The sequence below is a fragment of the Diorhabda carinulata genome, chromosome 6 (genome assembly GCF_026250575.1).
Source record: "Diorhabda carinulata isolate Delta chromosome 6, icDioCari1.1, whole genome shotgun sequence".
NCBI classification, from domain to species: Eukaryota; Metazoa; Arthropoda; class Insecta; order Coleoptera; family Chrysomelidae; genus Diorhabda; species Diorhabda carinulata.
The window spans coordinates 11,264,885-11,288,378 of record NC_079465.1 but is presented as its reverse complement, the minus strand read 5'-3'; the positions used below and the strand labels follow the sequence as shown (position 1 = coordinate 11,288,378).

Sequence of the window (23,494 nt, the reverse complement as noted above, 5' to 3'; positions counted from 1 at the left end):
CGTATTCGATGAACGTCTCCTATTTGTTGAGAACATGCGCGTTGGGCTGTCTAGGACGAAATAGCGAGGGGAACAAAGATGGCTATGGATCTATCCGCCATTTTCTAAAGTGAGATAGAACAAATTGTTTCTGCCAATTTCTAAGAAAATTATAGATTAATTTGAAAATCTCAATATTGAAAACGTTTCATTTTTAGATGTTTAATCGATAAAAGTGGTTAAAGTGCGTCTTAGATCTTAAGTGAACATATTACAAGCCATCGTGAGTACGCGTCTCCCAAGGAAGATCCATTGTGCGAGAGAAGGTAAACGGTTTTCTTTGTTACTTATACTTATTTCATTTCATTTTATCAGCATCTTTGTTATAAAAAGAGATAAATTTTGAGTGAGAAACTAGACATTTGATATTTTTGTTTTGATTGGCATTTTCTGCTTTTTACATTTGTAAAAATAATTTTAAGAAATTGCCGCACCCTTCAATTTTAATAAGTTAATTTTGACTAATAATTTCTAATATACATAGGTATAAAATATACTGAACGTGTCGTTTTTTTCTATAAAAACGAATAATTTTTCTTTTCTATGGTTAGGTATACGAATTATAAACACCTGGTTACATATATTAGTTACATTGTAATCCAAGTAGTTTTGGTCTTTTCGCTATTGTATTTTAATTTATAAACACATAACATTTCTAAAATTTAATTGGAAAAATAATTTGTATTTTTAATGGAATATATAATGAAAATTTCATAAACTTGTAGGTACTTCTAATTTTGCACAGATATACTAATAGAAAGACCTTTTGCTGAGCTATTTTTTTTAAATAAATTATTAAATATATATAATAAATATTGAAATTTGTCAATTACAAAGCATAATATAAATTATGAAATGTCTAGTCAATTAAGCATAAGCTACTATTTAATACATTATACTTAGGCCAAAGTAACCATATCATAAATTGATTTGTGTGTATTGAAAATTAAATTTAATACCTATTGTGCCCATAAAGATAATTTGCAGTTACAATTTTGTGCTATTAAATTGTGATTGGTTGATAGATATATTGATCAATAGTAAAAAAACTAGTTATTTACACATATAAGGGGCTAAAATTTTGATTGTGTATCAATATTCAACCATGAACAACTTTCGAGAGAGATGGAATACATATTTGAGGAGAACAATTATTATACTATTTTTTTTAATCAATTATTTTATTTTATAAGCAGTGCTGATGGTAATATATGTTTTTATCAAAATTTATTTCTATTAATGACTATAGATTCCATAACAAAGAAAAGGCAAACATTATATTGAAAATTTAAACTCAAAATCATTATTTTGTCATTTGACATTATTGGAAGTTTCATAAATACAAACAAAGTATTTGACACTAACCTATAGTATTGAATTGAATTTCAAAATTGTGTAAAACTACATTTCACATACGTATACACAATTTGGCACTGTTAACACACAAATTTTGAATGGCCTTATGGACAATACAATTGATTTTGCCAATATAACATGATATTTATTTTTATATTTAACAAAGACCATGCCACAAAACTTTCAAGGATGGATAAATTCTTCACATTTTTGTTTTTGGGAATACTACTTTGTGTACTATTCATAATGTAATAGAGTACAATGTAAACTTTTCCTAGAAGCTATGATCTTGCTATTGCTATTGTATATGTACATATTTCAAATACTCTGTGTATTCATGGGGGTATATCAAATACAGAATTTTATTCTGTTATTCACTCTATCACCACCAATGGTATATGGACGGACCTAAAGCAGCAGACAGAACTGGAATAGGACCAAACACTCTGAAAGCCTAGGCAACACACTAAGTATTTTTCAAGCAGAAATTTATGCAACTGAAAAATGTGTCCAGTTCAATCCAGATCGGAACTACAGGAAATCATCCTGTCCGATATGCAAGCAGCCATTAGAGCTTTAATCTCCATTATCATAAAATCCAAACTTATTTGGGATTGTCTAGACAAATTAAATGATCAAGGAAAGAAAAATAAAGTTACTTTATAATGGATTCCGGGACACACCGAAGTGAAGGGAAACAGCTGATATGTTCACCAAAGGGGGGGGCAGATAAGCCCTTCATGGGACCTGAACCCTTCTGTTGTATCAGCTACAGAAAAATATAAAAAACATTGGGAAAGAAGGTAAATAGGAGTAAAACCAATTATTGGGAAAACCTACAGGGCCTGAGGTATGCGAAGACTCTACTTTGAAACTATAACCAGAGAAAATCTGCTGATTGTGTTAACTCAAGTAAGAAGAACCTAGGAATACTAACAGATCTTTCGATGCACTGTTTCCAAAATGCACACTAGACTTAGCAGATAATGTAGATTCTGTTACACAGAGGACAAAACCTCTATTCACATTTTCTTGAAATGTGAAACACTATGGAATTCCAGAGTACTACACCTGGGAGCATATGAAATAGAAGAGGAAGATCTCTGGCAGCTGCAGCCATCCCACATTCTAGAAAGTAAAAACCTTGGGTTCCCCAGTATTGCAGCTAGAAAGTGGGACACTCTAGATTCCTTGGGTCGTAGTGTATATGGCACCCCAATATATACATACATACTTGTTTCACCACCATAAGAACAGACCAACTCTTTGTCCCTTTTTCTAGGATGAATCAAACAATATAACAATGTAATTTTAGACTTCATATTTTTCAATTTACAATTATATCTGTTATAACTGTAATCATTCAAGTAATTTCTCTCGGTTAAACCATTAGTGAAAACTTTGAATATAATGTTAAATAAAGTGATTATTCAATAGCTTCAAATTTCGTCAATCCTTTTCTTAATAAAGGCATACTGTTTCCAGAATCTGTTGGTATTATTTTTTGCTTAATACTTATAAAGTTGATACTTTTTTTGTATATCATCTCTTTCATATCTAAACATTGTTTTTTTTTTAATGTTTGCTTGCTTAAAGTGCATTATAAATATATTTGTTCTAAATAAGTCTAAAATTTTTCAATTGAGATTTTATTAGTTGGATTTTTTGATTCTATTTTGTTTCTAGTCGACATTTACCAAATATTCACTCCAATATTGCACATATCTCTTTCTATACAGGCACTTGATGCAAATAATTCGGGAGTGAGTAGATGACGTAAAAATAATGCTGTGATATAAAAAATACTTGCAGCAGGTATTAAAACACAATCAGATATTTCTTGGAGAACTCATGAATAAACAAATAAATATTTGTACTACATAATATCGAAGGGTAGGATTCTGCAGGAGCAACCTGAATGGTCAGCGATACTTCGAATTTCTTCAAAATGATTTCCCACCCATGTTATGTGATATTCCTCTAAACATTCGCAGAGACATGTGGTTCATGCACGATGGAGCCTCTCCCCACTTCCTAAATAATGTAAAAAATCAACTTTTCATTCAATATTTTTCCTAATAGGGGGATTGGTCGGGGAGGTCCATTTGCAAGGCCACCACGTTCCCCTGAATTAAATACAATAGATTCATTTTTTGGGGATATCTTGAAAGCTTGGTACATGCAACACCGGTAAACACAAGGAACGAAATGATCGATAGAATAAACTTCCATTGTGACCCTTTAAGGCAGAATCTTGGAATGCTCTTTCAAGTTCAAAGAAATGTCCCCCGTAGACTCCGGAAGTATGTAAAAGTGCAAGGTGCCCACTTCGTATATTTATTATAGTTTTTTTTATTTGTTGTATTTGTAGAAAAATTTATTTGTATATTAACCAAAAAAATTCTTCTACATTTCAATTAAAACTGTTTTATTGTGTTTTAATATCCCCCTGTAAGTATTTTCAGTAAAAAATTACAATCAGATGTCTCTTTATGGCGAACGGATTCCTTGGCATGTACAATGATCTAAAAATCTACATATCTCCTAAACCATAAACTTTATCGAGTTAAACAAAGACTACCTTTTTGCTAAGAAATCGATTGAAAAATTTATTTTTGCTATCTTTATATTCTACAGGTTGTCCCTGTAAAAGTTACGGATTAAAAATTCATAATGTTCTAATATATAATTTAGAAAATATATTTAAATATAAGTCCTGATTCTCCATCTTCCAAGCCCTATAACTCAGAAACGAGGAGTCGTATGAGATTTTTTTATGTCGCAGCATTATTTTTGCGTTATCTACTCAATCCCAAATTTTTTGCACCAAGTCCCGGTACACCCTCTATATAAAAACCATTTTGTAATGGGATTGTGGCAAAATTAAACACCAAAATGTACTAACTCCAATATATTTCCGATCTTTTGATTACTTATGTATTCATCGTCTGGGACTATGAAGATGGTCAAGTAATATAAAAATATGTATAAAACTTTAATAATAATAATTAAATACATTAATTAGTCAAGAATTGTGGCGTTTTAAACCCTATAATATCTTTTTAAAAACATTTAACAGTTTAACACACCACAATTCTTGACTAAATAATGTAATTAATTTTTATTATTTTTATACTTTTATACATATTTTTATATTGTACTTGACCATAAGCATTCGAAAGCTCGGAAATATATTAGAGTTAGTACATTTTGGTGTTTAATTTTGTCACATTCCTCTATGCAAACGCTCAGGATCATCTTGAATCTCGTTGGATTTTTGAAAATTCTAGACGTTTCGCCTCAAACTTCGAAGCCATTATCAAGAGAGGGGTGGAGATAGGGTAGTTATTCGTTCATTGATAAGCATTTATCCGATTTCGAGGTTTCAATCTGCCTCCTCCACACAATGAATTACCTCATGTTTTGGTTGAATCCAAGGCCTCAAGCTGTCTATTCCTTGTAATTTCGCCGAGGAAATGAAAAGTTGAAACAAAAAAAATATAAAATAATTAAAATAGAAATAAAAAGTAATATGCTTACCATCGAGAACACCGTGAACACTATCACAATCACTGCTCGTCTTGAGTTAACTGATGAACTACCCGCTGGACCTTGTAACTATAGGAGACCTATTGGTGGGTTTCGTCTTTTTGGCGCGCAAGGGAAGTATATTATTGGCGGGAGGGGTAATAAATGTGTGGAGATCGACTTCTCGGGGAATTTGAGAGAAAATTTTATGTTTGGCAGAAGTAGCATTGGGAAGAACTAGATGAAGGTGTTTCCAGATTGGCAGTAATCTCTGGCCATCATCTCCCGTGTTCAGACAATTTAGACGTTTCTCTATTTCGATAGCTTCTTGAAAGAGCGAAGTGGAGCGATAGTTTTGGTTCTATTGAAATCGATTGTGTGTTTGGTTTCGGCACGATGTTGTACAAGGGTAGAGGAAATATCAAAATTAGTGACAGACAACAAGTGTTCCTTTTCATACACTATATAGTGTTCACAAATGATTTAATGAAATGAATGACATTAAATGAAAGTAAAACTTTTGTATCATTCCGTTGACAAAAGTTGGGTTGAAGGCGTGGACTCAAAATATGTAACAATAATACATTGCGGAAATAAAAAGACGAGTAATGAGAAAGTGAGCTGCAGCTGTACTTAATTGGACAAAAAGGGTGTTGAAACTATAAAATCGCATAAATGGCATATAATTGCTTGAAATAACAGATAGTTTGAAACGACAGCTAAAACAAGTATAACCTAATTTAACCCAAATTAAACTAACACAACCCAAGATTTTAGATTCGAACTCAGAACTTCAGCTTACGCAATGCCAAGCACTTTTATCAATTTGGCTATGTATGTGTTAGATTACATTGCATGATTAAAAGTTCATTATAATTTTAATTTTTAAACATTTTTTGGCTTTTGCGCGTTCAGAAAACGTTTTACAAAATACATTATAATGGTCAAAATATCTCTGGCATACCTCTGCCTCCCAGTTGCTTCCTCTTATATCCCATATTTAGAGTCCTCACCCCAACACCATCTTACATACCAAATTCCACTACCATCCGTCACCAGCATAATACGGAAGTCTAGCCTAAATAAATGTAAACAAACAATTTTGATGATGTTGATTCAACAACATCGTATCAACTCTAGGCTAATTTAATAAATAAACGTATTTATGTCTAGTTTCTTAATTTTTTTTCGTTGACTATAAAAATCCCTAAAAATGTTATATGTTTCTGCTGATAATAGAATTATAAAATTTGTGTTCACCGTTACCGTTACTAACCTCACAGTAAAGATCGATTGTATATCGTTCTTCTTCAAATTGAACAATAAAATAATAAGTTGATTATTTTTGTTTCAGTTAAGTTGACAGTTCCTACTGTCAGCTTTCAAATTATCGATGATGTTCGATCCCAATACCATAACAACTCAACAATCCCAAATACAGTATCAGCAACCGCAGCAGAATGACAAGGATAAAGAGCAAGGACAGAAGGACACGTTTGCACCATTTTGTTACGCTAATGTCAACATGATCCATAAAATTGCTCCCAATACTACCCAAACCCATAATTCTACAGTTAACATGTCTCAATTAACAGATGACAAGTGTTATATAACTCAACCATTCAGTTATAATTATACGCTCGTTAATCAAAATTTATTAACTCAGAATATTACATTTAAATGTGATGTGTGCGGTTTGATGTTTGCTCATCTTTCGTTGCTTAATCATCACAAGAAAGTTCATCATGGACAAAGTGACCAAAATCAAGGGCAGCAGCAGCAGATTACAGTCCAGGTAAAAATTGTTTGAAAGGAAATATTTAACAATTAATATAAGATAATGTTATATACATTATATTTTCAACTGGTATTATTATTTTCTTAATAATAACACAACATGAACGTATATTAAATGTTATAATGATCGCTGCAAAATACTATTTTAAAATTTATTTGGGGGGAGTGTATTAACGTTTGTTTCTTTCTTCATTTCAAATGAATTAGATATTTTTAATTTTATCTGATAGAAATATATTTTTGAGTTTTTAGCAATAATCCTATAAAATGGGAAAGTAGCAGAATTTCCTACATATGTTATTTGAATTAGGTAGAGAAGAAAAAAGTTAATAGAAAATGTTTCTCCAAAACTTTGGAGAAACTGTAAAAATCAAATCAAAGCTGTAGGTCTTTTAATGTTCCTCAAAAATGTTTTTCCCTATTACTGATATCTACAAAGGGTGGCTGTAGCTTAAGGGATGATATTAGAATAAAATTAGAAGAATAACAAAAATGAGATAAATTGAAGAAAATTAGTGAAATTAGAAAAATAGATAAAATATTAAGAAAATTGGGAAACTTTGTGAATCGGGAAATTTACAAATATTAGAAAAATAATAAAAATTAGTTAAATTTGAGAAAATTCAAAAACTTGTGATTTAGAGAAACTAGAAAAAATAGGAAAACAAAAAAAATAGAGAAATTGGAAAAGTTAGGAAAATTGTAAATATTTGAAAAATTTGAAAAATAAGATAAATTAATTATAAAAAATTAGTAGAATTGGAATAACTAGAAAAATTAGATAAGTTAGAGAAAATTATAATAATTAGTAAAATTATAAAAACAATAATTGGGAAAATTAAAATGTTAAAAAAGAGATAGATTGGTTATGGAAAATTACAAAAAATTAGCAAAAGCAGAAAAATTAGGAACATTGAAAAAAATAGAAAAATTGCAAAAATTCTAGAAATTGTGAAAATTGATAAATTTGCAGAAAATTGGAAAATGTAGAAGATTTATAACAAATAAATTAAACAAAATTGGGGAAATTTAGAGAACTCAAAAAATTAGATAAAATGAGAAAAATCTCCAAAAAACTTCGAACAATTATGAATTTGAATTTCAGAGATCTTGTTAATTGTTTATATAAAACTAATAATATTTGACGTAACAAGATTTACAAGTGGTAATCCATTACTTGAGAAGTAAAAAAGTGCACATACAAAGCTGCTCAGCGACGAGTACGGAGATTTCACGAGTGTCTAATGGACTTCAGTTTGTGCAACGCACTATATTTTTTCTACGTCCACCCATATCTCTAAAAAACTTGAGAAATTTTTCTGATAATAAAATAAACAATAAAATTTTGTTGCAAAAACTGGTTATATAAATGACATTAGCTTTATTTTCATAACATGCTTAGAAAAGCGATTTATGAGAAATTGTATAATGTGTGCGACATTTAGGGCCTTCATTCTTTTGCTCCCAAATTTATTTCACTAGTAGTAAAAGCAATTATATTTTTCAATTGTCGAAATTTATTACCTGCATTTTATGGTTAAATGTCAGGAGAAATTTGAAGTCCCTGTAAGCTATAGCGGCTGTTGCAATGGACTAACTAAGTGCATTATCCTTAAGCAAGAAATCAACTTTGAGCAACTTCCTTGTGCATATTACTTTTATTGCTTCACTAAATTAGCATAATAAGCACCTCTAAAGGAACTCCCTCTTGTAGGTAATCTACTAAAATTATACCTTCGGAATCCTAAAACACAGTTATCATGCATAGCTCTTCATTATTGGAAAGTGAGATTCATTAGATGCTAATTAACGATTTTAGAAGGGAAACATTCTTTGAATGGATTATGGAGACGTTGAGGGCGAAATAAAAATTTTATACTGAAATTTTTACAGTGCTTATTTTGATGTTCTTTCTTGAGACAATTTCTACGCTCAACTTGCACATAATTCATTCCATTTGAGTATATACTTTGATTGAGGACAAATACTTTTTCCTAAAAAAGTGTATACAGTCATGGACTTGTAATATTTCAGTTATTATAATAAAATTTATGTTTCAGGTTCAGCAACCACCACAGCAGCCAACTCAGATTCAAATAGTATCAGCAGATCGTATAAGGTTTTCCTGCGAAGAATGTGGTCTAACTTTCAACACACAACATGACCTAAAAACACATAAAATTCAATCACATCAATCACAAAATCAGCAACAGCAGGTAAGAAGAGTGTTTAATAAACTGTTGCTGACATTATTGATAGAATTTCTTCATCTTCAAAAAGTTTCTAAGTGATATGAGTGCAACTTGCTTAAGTTCACTTTAATTGGTATAGAATCTTATGTACACACAGGGGAGAAATGTTACTCTTAATACAAAATCCTAAAATAAGATGATATATTTTTCTAACTTTACAAGGTGAATCAACTTTATTTATATTACCTCTGCCAAGCAACTAGTGACAACATCATGAACATCAATTATGTAAAACTATGTAAAATTATTACCATGCATACAGAATGTCCTATAGCCGTTCTTTTTTATGTAAAAAGCAAGCACCACTCGAGTAGTTCGAGTGTGGAGAGGCATATGGATATTGACCTTGAACTTCTATAGGCTGTAGTGTTTGGTAAAGATGTGCCTTTCTTTTACGCTCTCATCTGTCCAAGTTTCTGGTCAATTCTGGGTCGCCTATAAATCGAATTGCTCTCTTCTATATTGAGTCGAGCATCCACAGTGCAAGCTTACGGGCCGAGCTCCAAATTTACATTCACAATAAGTAAAAATGTTTGAAATCAAAATAAAATATCTTATAGCACCAGTCTCGTAATTTAACAGTTACACCTGGTATTCCTATTTACTTTTTTCACTTTTAATAAATGTCCAAGCATTTTCAGGTCCAAACTCAACCTCAACAGAATACTCTAAAAATTAAAAATTGCGAATCGTGTGGGGCGCCTCTTCCTCAAGATAACAATAAAAAGAGGGCCGTTATGAAGGTTAAATGTGAAAATTGTCTTAGCGCCGAGGCAATACAGCCACAAATATTCGTCGTAGCTGCAGCGCCTGATGCGACTGTAAAGTATGAAGAAACTACAGGGACACAAACACAGACACAAGCTCTTGGTTAGTACTAGAGATATTTATTATATAAGGGTGAGATCAAAACATCAAAAATTGATATATAATGTCGTTCTGACTTATTATTTAGTTCTATCGTTTGATTTTTTGGGACAAAAAATGTACAAGGGTCAAGCTGGAACAACGTCCCACGAACTTAGAACTTGTAGGTAGAATGTTTGGTATTTGTTTTGTTCGGGATTAAAACCTGGATCAGTTAATTACGATTCAGAGTTGTGAATTAACAGAATTTGTGAAATTTTGTGTTACACTCAGTGATGCCGGTCCTATTCTAATATGTTATCGGAGTTAAAGTTTGGCGGAGGCGCCGGTTATTAGTTTGTTTTTTTAATGACATATTTACATGTTTTTGTGATTGATTTTATATAGACAATTTCTAAGAAGGCCTTTTTCATGTTTACGTCAAAGACTTCTAAAAGTCGAAGAATCTAGAAGGCACTTTTAAATATATAAAGCGATAGTTAGTGAAGATAGATAGTTAGTAAAGTTAGTGAAGAGTAAAGGTCAATTTATAAGCGTTGTCGTTCAAGTTCTTCCTTTGCCATTGCATTTCCATATATTTAGATTTTTTGCAATTCCCTCTGAGCCAAATCTTTTGGATTCCTTTTCCAATCTACTATAAACTTTTTCGAATTCCTCCCGGGATCTGGCTAATAATACAATGTCGTCTGCATATGCTAAAATTTGATGCTTCTGGTGATAGATCAAAATTTGTGTCTACATATATTTGCACTATCTTCATGATTACCTCCAATATATTATATTTGATGAAATAGTGTGGTCAATCTTTCCCTTTTTGCGATCAACAATGTTTAATTGGTATGCAGAACTCAAGAGGGGTAATATTAGAGAACAAACATAGCTCTTACCACCACTTGCCACTGTGGTTACCTCAGAAAACATTGAACCTCTGAGTAAACTGGTGAGGGAAGAGTCGAATGGCTTATGAGAATATCGAGAAGACTTCGTCATAACACTTATTAGAGATTACCTACATCTCACCAAGCGATACTCATTTGTTAACTTATGCACAAAAATCAGCTAGGATGGTTTAAGTCCATTTTATGATTCGACGCTCAGGCAGGAAGCTTATTAGGCAGTATGAACTAATTTGGGCCACATTTGTATGCGACTTTCTCATCAATATTTGGAATGTTTTTAAAGGATAAAATAAATTTTTTGTATCGTTTTATAATTGTAGACGAAGCTTGGCTCTACCAACATGATTTTAAATCAATACAAGATGTAAAAATTTGTAAAAATGACCTACAAGAATAAAAAGGTCGATTTTCTTACAGAGTCTCAAAATAAGTGATTCTATGTTACAACTTCCACTCTATTAACCAGACCCGACTCTATCTGATTACTAATTCTTCTCACGTGTCAAAAAAATTCAAAACAGTTATAACAAACAATATCGCTTCTTTACAAGAGCAATGTGACATCTCATACAACGTTTTTTTTATCTGATATTCAAAACCGCGATGTCGAATTTCATTTTTTACAAAAACGCGGCATTTTAAAAATGAATGTTCGGGGAGCTATGAATGAAAGAGACGACACCACCGTGGCAAATGGCGTTATCACGTTGTTTTTTTCAGTGTGTCGCAGGATCTCGACAGCGCGACGCGTTAATTTGCCCTGCAGGCGCAACAAGTGCTCCGGCTTTCCACAAAAAACGTGGCATCACTAATATACCATGTTTTTAGTGCAAAGGTATATTTCTTGTTGCTACTTACTTTAACATTAATAATGTGATACAGTGCAACCTTGATATAACAAATCGGAAGGGAACAAGTAAATATTCGTTATATCAAGTAATTCGTTGAACTGAGGTTTGTTATGTTGAAGTTAGGTTGGTCTAAAATTCGTTATAAAGAGGTAAAAATAGTTTTATTCACCTCAACATTAAGTACTTATCTTGTTATAAAAAACAACTACTAATAAATGATAACACAATTTTATCAAACTACTTTATGTATTTTCTATTTAAAAATAATTAGGTAGGTAACTTTATATAAAGGTTTTGGGTTTACAAAATTCGTTAATTAGAGGTATTTATACTTTTTCTTGATAGTTGAAAATTAGTTATAAAGAGGTTGTTCGCAAAAAATGTTCGTAATGTAAAGGTATATTCACATTTACACTCTTATGGACAATTCAAGGGGATTACGAAGAATTTCTTAAATCGAGGAAGTCGTTATATTGAGGTACGTTATATTAAGGTTGCACTGTATTAGATATTTAACTCGTGAGTATCGAGAATGAAACAATGATTATTGTTACATTATTGATGAAAAAGTTCAAGTTTTCTTTGTGATACCTTTGAATGTAACCATGTTGTTGCTGAATCGTTTTCAAATACTACGGGTTATCATTATTTTTGAAAACCTTCAAGTTTGCGTTTATATTATGCTAAAATAAAGTAACTTTTACATACTTATTTTTCAGATAGCATCACGATCTAGGAGTTAGTTCAATTAGCTACAGGTGTTAAAAATAATTTAAGTATATATAGATAGATATAGTTACCCCAAAACAAAGTTACGGTAAAGTCGATTCGGATGAAAATTTGACAACTATTCGAAACAAGAGCAACGCTTTCTTTTTGAATATTTCTTGTGAAAAAACAATAGTTTGTAAATACTTTGGGGCTAATATTCGATCCATAGAGACTGCTTTGAAAAAGAAAAATACCAACACTAATATTTCTTCCATGTAAGATAACCGAGGTATTCAAACCATTATGCAGTAGACGAAAGCATTAAAAATGGTATCAAATTGTTTATTGAGTCAATACTGAAGATTGAGTCATAGAACATCTAGGCTAACTGAAAACGAAATTGATGGTAGCAAAGCTGTCACCATCTTCATTGATATAAGTGGAAAAATCCCAATCCCAAAATTTTATCTTATTTTCACACAAAATTTTAACATTTCGTTTTTCACTCCTGAAAAGGATTTATGCGATATATGCGAAGCCTTTAAAAAACATCACAGATGAAGAGAAAGAATCTAAGAAACAAGGTTATAAATTATATCTGAAGGAATAGAATTTGTCTTGTATTGAAAATAAAAAAAAATAAGAACAACAAAAATATTTTAGTAGCGGTCTATGATCTTCAAGCAGTATTCCCCAAAGATGACTCAGTTTTTTACTACAAGTCCAAACAAAATGTACTTATTTAAGAATTAATAACTTACAAAATAATTCAGCTGAGTGTTATGTATGGAACGAGTATAATGCCAATAGAGGTGTCAACAAAATAGATATGTGTTTACAAATGCCTGGAGAAAATTTCCAAAATGACTATAGACTTCGATGTTGTCTTTCAATCAGATAATTGTGCCGGACACCAAAATAATATGTTTATGATTTCAATGTACACTTACACACTCAAAACTGTGCCAAATCTCATATCAATTACACACAACTACTTCGTTGAAGGACATACGCAAAACGAGGGCGATTCAACTCAGTCTCAAAGAGAAAGAGCAATGTATACACCTGACGCATTTATCGGGGCTAAAAAGGCGGCACAAAAAAGCGAGCCATTTCATGTTAATGAAGATGATAAAAGTTCAAACCTCTGATCCTGATGCCATATTTTTCAAAGAGTGTTGTTCCTATTTTGAATTTCTAAGTACTATGAAACTGGATGCCATAATTGTCTTAGAAGACGTTAATTACTATCAAATAACTTCAAGTACAGTTAACTTTTTTATTTTTTTATTTGTATGAACGTTATTTTTCAGTTACCTTATAATTTTAATTAAAGAAAGTACTAAGTACTACGTGATTGATTGATTTCTTGTTGATTGTTGTGCCTTAAACTAATTTCATGGTTTAAGTAAGCCGTTGTTTTCATAAATATGTATTTTTCAAATAAAAGATCTTTATTTTGATAGTGTGTTTTATTTAATATGTTACAAGCGTTTTGTGACATATTTTCATTAAAAACGTGACATGTGTGTCTGTGTTTTGTGTAAATCAATTTTTTTACCCACATTAATTACCGCAACAATTTAATTGTTTTCTGGCATTAAAATTATCACTATTTTAGAATTTATTAACGCTTAAATGTTTAAAATTGCTCTCATGTAAAGTTGTAGCTTAAAAAATATCACATTGTTCTTGTAAAAAGGCGATTTATCAAAGTAAGTTAGACAAAATTATTATTGAAATATTATTACGAGAAATTGTTTAAAGAACTTTTGTTGTGTGCTATGATTTTAAATCAAAATATTGTTTCTGATACCAAGCGACTAAAAAAGGATGAAATTGAATTTACTATAAAATTTCTAATTTTGTTATATGGTATGAGAATTAAGAATTTTCATATCACCAGTTTTCCGAATTGCGCCAATTTTTATCAAGAAGACAATTTTCTAACAAATAGATAAAATTTCAAATAGTGCAGTACTTTTTAAACTGTTTATAATAAATAAAATAATTTGTTTATTTTTCAGGTACGCAAAATACAATACCAATAGGAATAAAAAATAACCACCCGGTTAAAAGAAGGGGAGTAGCGAGCGTTACCAAATGTACTAAATGTAACGGTAGTGGGATCATCTTCATTGGGGGCTCAAAAAATCAACAAAATAATGTAGACAAGCCTTTCCATTGTAATATTTGTAATGGTAATTAGCTTTTTGCACATAAATTTCAATGTTTTTATATATAAAGTAAAATCATTACACTCATCAGTGGTGATTGAAGGTCCAAATAATCACCCCCAGGGAATGCTGTTGTATGTTAGGAACATCTAACTTATTTTTCTTACAAATTAACAATTTTATAACTATAGTCGTGTCGTAATAAGCAGTGGTCATAATATAATGTAATAAAAACTATAGAAAAGCCCGGAGGTTGAGAAGGTTTGGTCACATTCAAAGAATGGAGCATAAGCGAATGTTAAGAGAATCGTGAATGCCAAAATATACAGCAGTAGAAAAAAAGGTAGACCCCATATCAGATGGACTGATTAAGTTAACGAAGACAATGAATGTGAGAGGATGGTGAACATTGGTGAAGAACAGATCAATTTGGAGGCGAATTGTCGAGGCTCACACCGAGCTGTAGTGCCGACTGGTAAAGTGAGAAACTGTAAAAGATGGTGGGTGACCCTATCTATTATTGGGTAACCGATTTTTGAACTATTGCTCCTAAAAAGAAGTTAACTGTAACTGGAAAGAAGTTTTTAGACAGAAATTGTCTATTACTAGACCCTTAAGATGTTCTGCAATGTTGTAGAATGATTGCAAGAGCATATATAAAGCAGAAGCTCATAGCAGAGGAGTTACTTGAATATTGAAGATATCTGGCGAAAGATGCAACTAATCGGGGCGGTAAAGAAGTGATATTTGAAGTTAAGTGTTAGATAGACCCATCTGCTTGACAATCTCGAAAGGGTAAACACATCTGGGGTCAATAATTAGAACATTGGTGAATGCGAAGATGAATTTAAAAGAAGAATAGCCTCAGCCAAGAAACTTACTATAATATGGAAAAACTCATACATAACCAAAACACTAAAATGAATGGGGTCTGATGGTTGGTCGTCTCAATCTTCCACACGGTTCAGAATCGTGGAAACTTAGAGCTAAGGCGCCCAAAATATATCGATTAATTTGAGATGTGGTGTTACGTGAGATTGTTTAGAATCCCCTGATCTACAAAGAAAACTAATCTGTCAATTCAGAAAGAGTTAGGTGTCGCTACCAAACTATCATTTTTATGCATGAAGAAAGTGTTGCAATATTTTGGACATGAAAAAAGCAGTAGGGGCCGATCAACTACTAGATGGTTTTCACGTTTCGTTACACTAGGCTGAAAATCTAGAAATACAGAAGGAGACTATAAAAAAATGAAAAGACATTCTAAAGAATTCACGACCCCTATGAACAAGTTTTAATTGTGAATAAATTAACTTGTAGAATTTTATCCTCGAACTCTTACAATATAGAGATGATGATTTTGTAATATTTTTAGGTTCATTTAGCAGATATTCTTCTCTATGGTCCCACAAACGTTTACACACGGGCGAAAAGAATTTCAAATGTAATATTTGTGGTTTAGCTTTTGCGAAAGCAGCATATCTTAAAAATCATTCAAGGATACATACAGGAGAAAAACCTTACAGGTATGTTAAGTATTTGAAACATTGACAAAATAATGTAAAAAAAGTGATAACGATTGATGAGCTTACAGCCAAATCTGTCCTATATAGGGGAGAGTGTTGCTCCTCAGATCAGTCGGCTTTACACATATTTAACCTGATATTTATGTTCGATTTGGCAATTATTCAACTCACCTTTGCTTGGTAGATACAGTTTACCTTGCTGTGACTATATTATATAGAATAGGTCTATAAATTCCGCCCATCCGCAGATAGGAGATAAATTGGTGCGACAATATTTCAATTAGATAATAATGAATCAATTGAATAATTTATTTTTTAATATAATCTCTTTCAAACTCTACACACTTGGTCAAACAAGATGCCAATTTTTTAAAACTATCCAATAAATAATTTTGCTCTAAATACGTGGTTGTCTGAGCCATTACCTCTTCACATGACTTAAATCGCTTTTTTTCTTGAATTCGGCATCAAAACGTGTCAGTAAATCGGTACAATATTGGTCAGTTATCGTTGTCCCTTTTGGTTAATAATAATGATCATAATCTTATTGGCCGTAAAAAAGGTTTTTGTTATCTTGGGATCACATTACTCACATGAAGTCACTTGTGTTACGTTTAACGATATCCAAACATTTGAGTTTTTTATCAGCAATAAGTAATAGTGACACTCACCTTTTAGATGAATTGTTCATAAATAACTATTCATGAAAGTTATTGTATACCTTTCATTTACTTCTTCAATTGTTTTTCTACGTAGAAAACAATGTTTTGTTAACACCCGAAATTATTTTTTTCTTCATATTTATGCAACAACGAAAATAGTTTAAAAATTTTACATAAATAAATATGACAGATTTGTTTAAGTACTCATATAAAGAAAACTATTTGTTGTTGTTGACATCAGAACCAAGGCGGAAAATAACAATATAATCATCGCACCAAAAGTGTTGTCAACCACTGAAAAGTCACTCTTGGGTAAAACCGTCATCGTATACTCCATATATTATGGACATGTGGTTTTTTTTACAAGTTTTTATTAACAATCAGAATACTTTTTACATTCTATAGGTTAATATAGTTAAATGTCTTAGTGAGGCTTACATTGATGTACCTCATATTAGGTCTATTGGCCAACTTTTTTTAGTATTTTCGAGGCGTTAACAACTCCTTTAGTAGTGGATTTGGGTGGGTTTCTATAGTTTTGTGGGTGGTATTTGATGATTCTCTCTTGGATAACTTCTTGTACAGTGGGCACTCCCAGATCCACGTGAATAGTGTGATTTGTTACATACCATGGAGCATCTACTAGCTGATGGAGTATTTTAGATTGGGATCTCTGAATAATATTTGTATTAGATTTAGAAGCGCAGCCCCACAGCTCTATTCTCTATATGTCCATATAAGCTTGATGACAGATTTGTAGATAAGGATATTTTCAAGTGAGACTTTGGATTTTCTCCCTATCAGCCAATGTAGTTCTCTTGCTTTTATATTAAGTTGTTTTCTTTTTTTGTGATGTGCTGTTTCCAGTTCAATTTTTTGTCTAGGTGGATTCCTAAGTATTTGACACTATCTGCTTGAGGTATTTCCGTATTGTTTAACTTGACTGGCGGACATGTACCCTTACATAGCGTGAATGTTACATTTATTGATTTGGTCTCATTAACTTTAATCCTCCATTTTTTAGCCACTCCTGTAATTGGTCAAGATGAGCCTGGACATTTTTTGCTGTTGTTTGTGGTTGTTGATCAGTAGAGAGGATGACTGTGTCAGTATGTAAAATAGTGGACCTAGTACGCTACCCTGTGGAACCCCTGCTGCTATAGTAAAATTTTCGGACTTTTCCTCATTAACTTTTGTATGGAAGGTTTTGTTATCTTACGTTATTTTACGTAAGATTTCAGAAGTGGTTAGTAGTTTGGGGGAAGGGATCTTTTAATTTTGTATAACAGCTCTTGATGCCACATTCTGTAAAAAGCCTGTCCAATATCAAGGAAAACAGCAGAGCAGTATTCTTTGTTTTCCAGGGCTTTATTTATTTTCTGCGTGAGTCGGTGGACTTGTAGCACTGTCGATTGTTTTTGTCGGAATCCAAATTGATGGCAGGAGATCCAATTCTGTTGAGGTAAGTCTTCATTTATTCTGTATAGGAGTAATTTTTCAAGAAGTTTGGACATTGTAGGTAGAAGGCTTATTGGACGGTATGATGACACGTTGGTTGGGTTTTTGCCAGGTTTACTAATTAATATGTGGTTGAAAAACATTAATCTGATTGTGCGATTTCATCTAAATGTACATATTTATATTTTATTTATTTATTATTATTTTTTGTTTGTCTTTTTTATAAGAAAACCTTGAAGATTTTCTTAACATTGTAATCTGATCAACATCACGATCAATACACACTCACTGTTTACGATAACGCGCGTCAGACAGTATAATTATGAGTGTTTATGTAGTGGTGGTTTTAGCAGTGTATTCAGTTGAATATCACCAACGGTTCCAGATCAATAAATAATTTTATTCTATCCTAAGTTACTATAAATGTCTTGAAATTAAGTGTTTTGCTCAGTAAAAGCTCCTTAAATTGTTTTACATTCTTAACACTAACACTAATATGTAAGATCTCGCATATGATCTGCTTTTACATGAAGCACTTAAGTAATTAACTTAAAAGGTTATGTCATATTCAGTCTTCTCTCTAGGAGTCCTCTTCTCTCCTTTCTAGGAGCTGGATTGCCTGGATGATTACATTTTTTGGGAGCCGCTGTTCGTGACTCTTGTCAAAATTCATTGGTTATTTGCCTGACACTGTCTGTGTCCAGGTGCCGAATGACAATGTAAAACTAAACTGTTGCTATTGCATACTCTCATTTCAGTACAATTATGTAACTGTAAACAATTTCAAAAGTCTTGGATTCGCCTCGGTCTTACTAAATAATTTCTTGAAAATTAAAAAATACCCAAAAAGCATTTTATTTACTAAACATTTTGTATGGCGCAATTAGCAAGAAATAAGTATTTATATAAGAAGACGATTTGAAAAGCTCGATTCAAGATCCAAAGTTTCTGAAAAATTAACTCCATCAGATTGAAGATCACTACAAGTTGCCAAAGATATGGTACTGGTAAGACGAATAGAGAACAAAATATGTTTGCAATGCCGCATACTTCCAAGGTATGCATTTGGTATAAGATGGTATTAATATAGAGAGCCATACTAACATGTTGATTATTAACAGATATTGTCTTAATGCACACAGGCACATAGTAAACGTACTAAAACCAAAATGTAGTTCCTTTCTCTCCGTTATAGAAGATCGATAGTAATAGTATGGCCAACAAACAGTCCTAACCTCAATCCAGTAGAGCCTGTTTAGGATGTAAATGAAGTCGCTCTTAAATCAATTCATAATTTAGATGAGATTTATTTCACTCGTTTTGGTATATGAAAAGATCTTGTGACTAAAATGAAAACATAAATGAGATATGTTGTAATTATTTTGCTTTTGTTTCAAACTCCTTTCCTTCAATAGTGGTTGAAATTGAGTAACAATATAATTTTATATTTGTGAAGTTTCCATTTCATCTTTTTTAAGATTAGAGAAAAAATTAAGCGTCAATTATATGATATTGTGTATTTAAATTTTATGATAACTATATATATTTGAAATTTAAATTAAAAGCAAAGTTCTATTCATAAACACCTTTAACTCTTAATACTTATACTTTATACAATTTCACTAATACTTTTGTTAATTATTTACATATTTTATGTTCTCACTGGAATAAATATATTAATAAATAACTTTGTTATTTTTAGATGTAATGTATGCGGGATGCAATTTTCTCAATCTCCTCATCTTAAAAATCACGAGAGGATACACTCGGGAGAGAGACCGTATATCTGCGAAGTATGTGACAAATCCTTTGCTAGACATTCTACACTTTGGAACCATAGGCGGATACACACTGGAGAAAAACCTTATAGGTAATTTTCTCAATTTAAAACCAATGTAACAAATCATTAATGATATACACACAATAGTATAACATCTCTTTACTTTTCTAAATATTAAAAAAGGGGTTGGAATCGTCGTTATTTATATATTACTTTTTTAATGAAACAACAGTTCAGCAACATGCTATTTTTGATTTTTTTTAATATCCCTCTTTTACCTACTACTTGAATATTATTTAGATCTAAGTTCATGCATAGACAAGAACACACGACTTTCGTGTTTTTTGTATAAATTATTTTTGAATCATCCTGCAATATGTTATTTTATATGGGCTTACCTTACCTAATAATATTCTTAAAAGATGTCTTACTAGCAGGTACTTTTCAGATACTGCAAAAATGCAAACGTCGATTCAACTCCAGCAACACCTTTTATGTCAGCGTAGATAGTAAGATTATTTCGAGCCGTCTAAACCACCTGCAAGCCTAATACGTGATTCGTACTACCGCATCTGGCAACGCTACACCCAATAACACCATTTCCATATGCTAGACTACCACTACTAGCAACGGCCTATGGAGAACTCTCAGAAATTTACCTTGCATTCCGCGATAATTCCCCTATCGCCATAAGGTGAAACCCATTTCTAAACTCCACCTCTCCATTCATCAGTGTTACAGGCTTTCTGTGGGTTTCCTGTAACCTGATGAAGTCAAATGACCGACCACAGGAAAAAATACAGCCACAGTTTAATTCTCCTGTTGAACTCTACAGATTTGGTTGGTCGAGCCATCTTGCTTAATTTTATTTTATTCTCCTCAAATTTTGAATTTAATTCCACGCGCGATAATAAGCTGACGTACACACAATGAGCGAGGCACACACGAAAAGAAAGCGTCACAAAAGTAACTCAGAGCAATTCCTAAAATAAAACATATCTCAGATGAATATGTTACTATTTCTCCAATAAAATAATGAGTGCATTGAAGTATTGATTTTATTTTTGGAAAAATAAAAAATTCGACAAGAAGTTGCAATTGTTGCAATTGACAAAGCAACGCTGTTAAACAAATAAAAATATTTACCACTTCTTTAGTATAATTAGCAAAAAAATCGGAGTTGATATAATTGTTAATTTTAAAATTATCTGACCTTTTTTATCGAAGCCTTTTCCAAGTTTTTAATTTATTTTTAGATGTGATATTTGTGGTTCTTGCTTCAACCAAGCGACACACTTGAAGAACCATGCCAAAGTCCATTCAGGAGAAAAACCTTTCAAATGCGATATTTGCTCTGTTGGATTTTCAGATAGGTAAGGAATTATAAATTTTTCAAATTTCATAAAGAATTAAAAATCACTTAAGAATGCTTAAATATTTATTTGATTGGGTATATTTGTTTTACAAAATTCATATCATAGTCTTCAAATCTATTTATCATTCTACAAGGAAGTCCAGACATTTGTGAAATTTCTAGAGCTTATACCACCTACATAAATAAAGGCACTTCTTTATATTCACCGAAAGTTAATAATAAAAGGGATTGAATTTGTTTTTTTCCATCTACTAACCACTTTTGATTACTGAGTTGATATTTAAGGGGAATCTATTTAGATTTTCCTATCATATTTTGAATTTCTTTAAAATACAAATATATACTATATTAAATGAATCTGTCACGGTGATATCTATCTAATTAATACAATAATGTTTTTCTTATTTATTTAAATAGTTTTTTGAACAGTGGGGTGAATTCATACACATGTGTGGTGTATCTTATTTATACTCTAAACTATGCCCTAAGACATAGCGATTATCTAATTCTTAAAATACTTATTTATTTTACTTTTTACTATTCCGTCGTGTTCACAACGACATCGGATTATTTACAGACTGCAACGGGTGTTAGAGACATGATTATTTACACTATAATCAGATCCAGAATGTTCAAAATCTCTTAATTTTCCATTAACAAATAAGAAGGTCTTCTTAGAAATTTACTCTATAAAAACGCACACAACGTACTGTAAACAGTATATAAAAACAATATAAAGAAATTGCTGCCATATATATATATATATATATATATATATATATATATATATATATATATATATATATATATATATAAACATAATATAATTAGAAATCGCACCCGGAACATTCGCCAAACTAGATTTTATCAACATAATATAACAGGACTGGCTTCATAACAGGGGTAACTACATTCTGATCAGGCAAAAAAGATTGTAGATTTTTTTTAAAACAGTCTTGTGTTTAAGTGTAGTACAGTACAGTTATTTTTTCGAAAGTTTATGTTGAAAAGAGATAGATGTGTTCCTCTATAGTATGAGATGCCCGTTTAAATGGACTGCATGCAGTGCAGCGATTGACACTGCGTTCCATTCTAGTGTTCCCAACTTAACAAATTTTTCGCAAATATCTCGCCGGCAGGGCCCCTCTTTGCCTGTCGCCCTGGGCGGTCTCTTTACCTTAATACCGCTACTGAATATAGACCAACTCACAAATTATATTATAATATATAATAAATAATAATAATTATAATATATAATAAATTTATGTTATTTTCAGATTCGCTCTAAAACGACACCGAAATATCCACGAAAAATATGGCAGAACGAAACCTCAAATTTCGTCATCGAACAGTAACGACGCTCAAAATAATACTTCCTCCGATTCGTTAACTTCCGCGGCGAACTTAGCGAATGTAGTACAAGAAGCCGACCATGAAGAAATCGTTGAAACCAAATATGAACAAAAGTTCGAAAATGTCGAAGGTAGCGACATGGAAGAAGATATGACAGATATATCGGAATTGCAAGTTCAATTGCAATAAAAAGCATTAGACTTACGTGTAATCAAATATCAGATTTTATTTTTTTTATAGAGAAAAGTGACTTGTGTTTAAAATAAAACGTTTTTGAATTGCTAAATCGTTCATCACATCGTAGCAAAATTAATTATATAATAATTCCAAGATGAAGCTAAAAACTTAATTAGTGATTTTGAATTTAATTAATCTACAAATTTCATTTGATGGGTTATTTATAACTAGATATATCTTAAAGGAACAAATAAAATATTCGGCGAGTGAATAATATTATGTAACAAATTAAAATGAAATTGGTTTATGTTAGAAAGGTGCAAACAATTGCTTTGACAGTAAATACAGTTTCTAAAAGCTCAATGATTTTACTTAAGAGAGAAAGATGAGTGGAACATCAAGTTTATGTATCGACATATACAGAGTATACTGAAAATACTGTTATCTAATTCCGCTATCAAATGTGACACTGTAAGTTACTCCTTGACATTTTTCAAAACCTTCATATATCAGTTATGAAAACTAGTAATGTATAAACTTAGGTAACTGTTTAAATGTCAAAGAATAATTAATTATTTCATTATTTAAACTGACAATTAACTTATTTTGATTCATTAGTATTTTAAGATTTATAAACATGAAAACAACATTATTAAAGACACAGTTATTTAAAGTAAGTCTATTTT

At 31.5% G+C, this 23,494-nt stretch overlaps 2 protein-coding genes across 3 annotated transcripts in view; both read left to right on the top strand.

Moving 5' to 3' along the window:
* The window catches only part of LOC130895024 (uncharacterized), a 721,573-nt gene that overhangs the window by 690,723 nt on the left and 7,356 nt on the right, over window positions 1-23,494 (top strand). The gene's annotated exons all lie outside the window — the stretch shown is intronic.
* On the top strand, window positions 49-23,165 carry LOC130895025 (zinc finger protein 492-like). 2 transcript variants are annotated; one of them, XM_057802136.1, is made up of 9 exons: window positions 49-305; window positions 6,278-6,718; window positions 8,781-8,936; window positions 9,614-9,842; window positions 14,328-14,501; window positions 15,853-16,003; window positions 19,826-19,993; window positions 21,160-21,276; window positions 22,556-23,165. In XM_057802136.1, the coding sequence occupies exons 2-9, from the start codon at window positions 6,317-6,319 to the stop codon at window positions 22,818-22,820; spliced, it is 1,662 nt and encodes a 553-aa protein (XP_057658119.1). In that variant the 5' UTR covers window positions 49-305; window positions 6,278-6,316; the 3' UTR covers window positions 22,821-23,165. The 2 variants fall into 2 exon arrangements, with proteins under 2 accessions (XP_057658119.1, XP_057658118.1); XM_057802135.1 differs by lacking the exon at window positions 49-305 and adding an exon at window positions 439-760.

What these genes read in the sequence shown, in the direction of transcription:
- LOC130895025 (XM_057802136.1), top strand. Translation starts at nt 6,317, where the DNA reads ATGATGTTCGATCCCAATACCATAACAACTCAACAATCCCAAATACAG. An exon ending in CACAAAATCAGCAACAGCAG is followed by an intron (nt 8,937 to 9,613) that starts GTAAGAAGAGTG and finishes AAGCATTTTCAG; the next exon opens with GTCCAAACTCAACCTCAACA. An exon ending in ACAGGAGAAAAACCTTACAG is followed by an intron (nt 16,004 to 19,825) that starts GTATGTTAAGTA and finishes TGTTATTTTTAG; the next exon opens with ATGTAATGTATGCGGGATGC.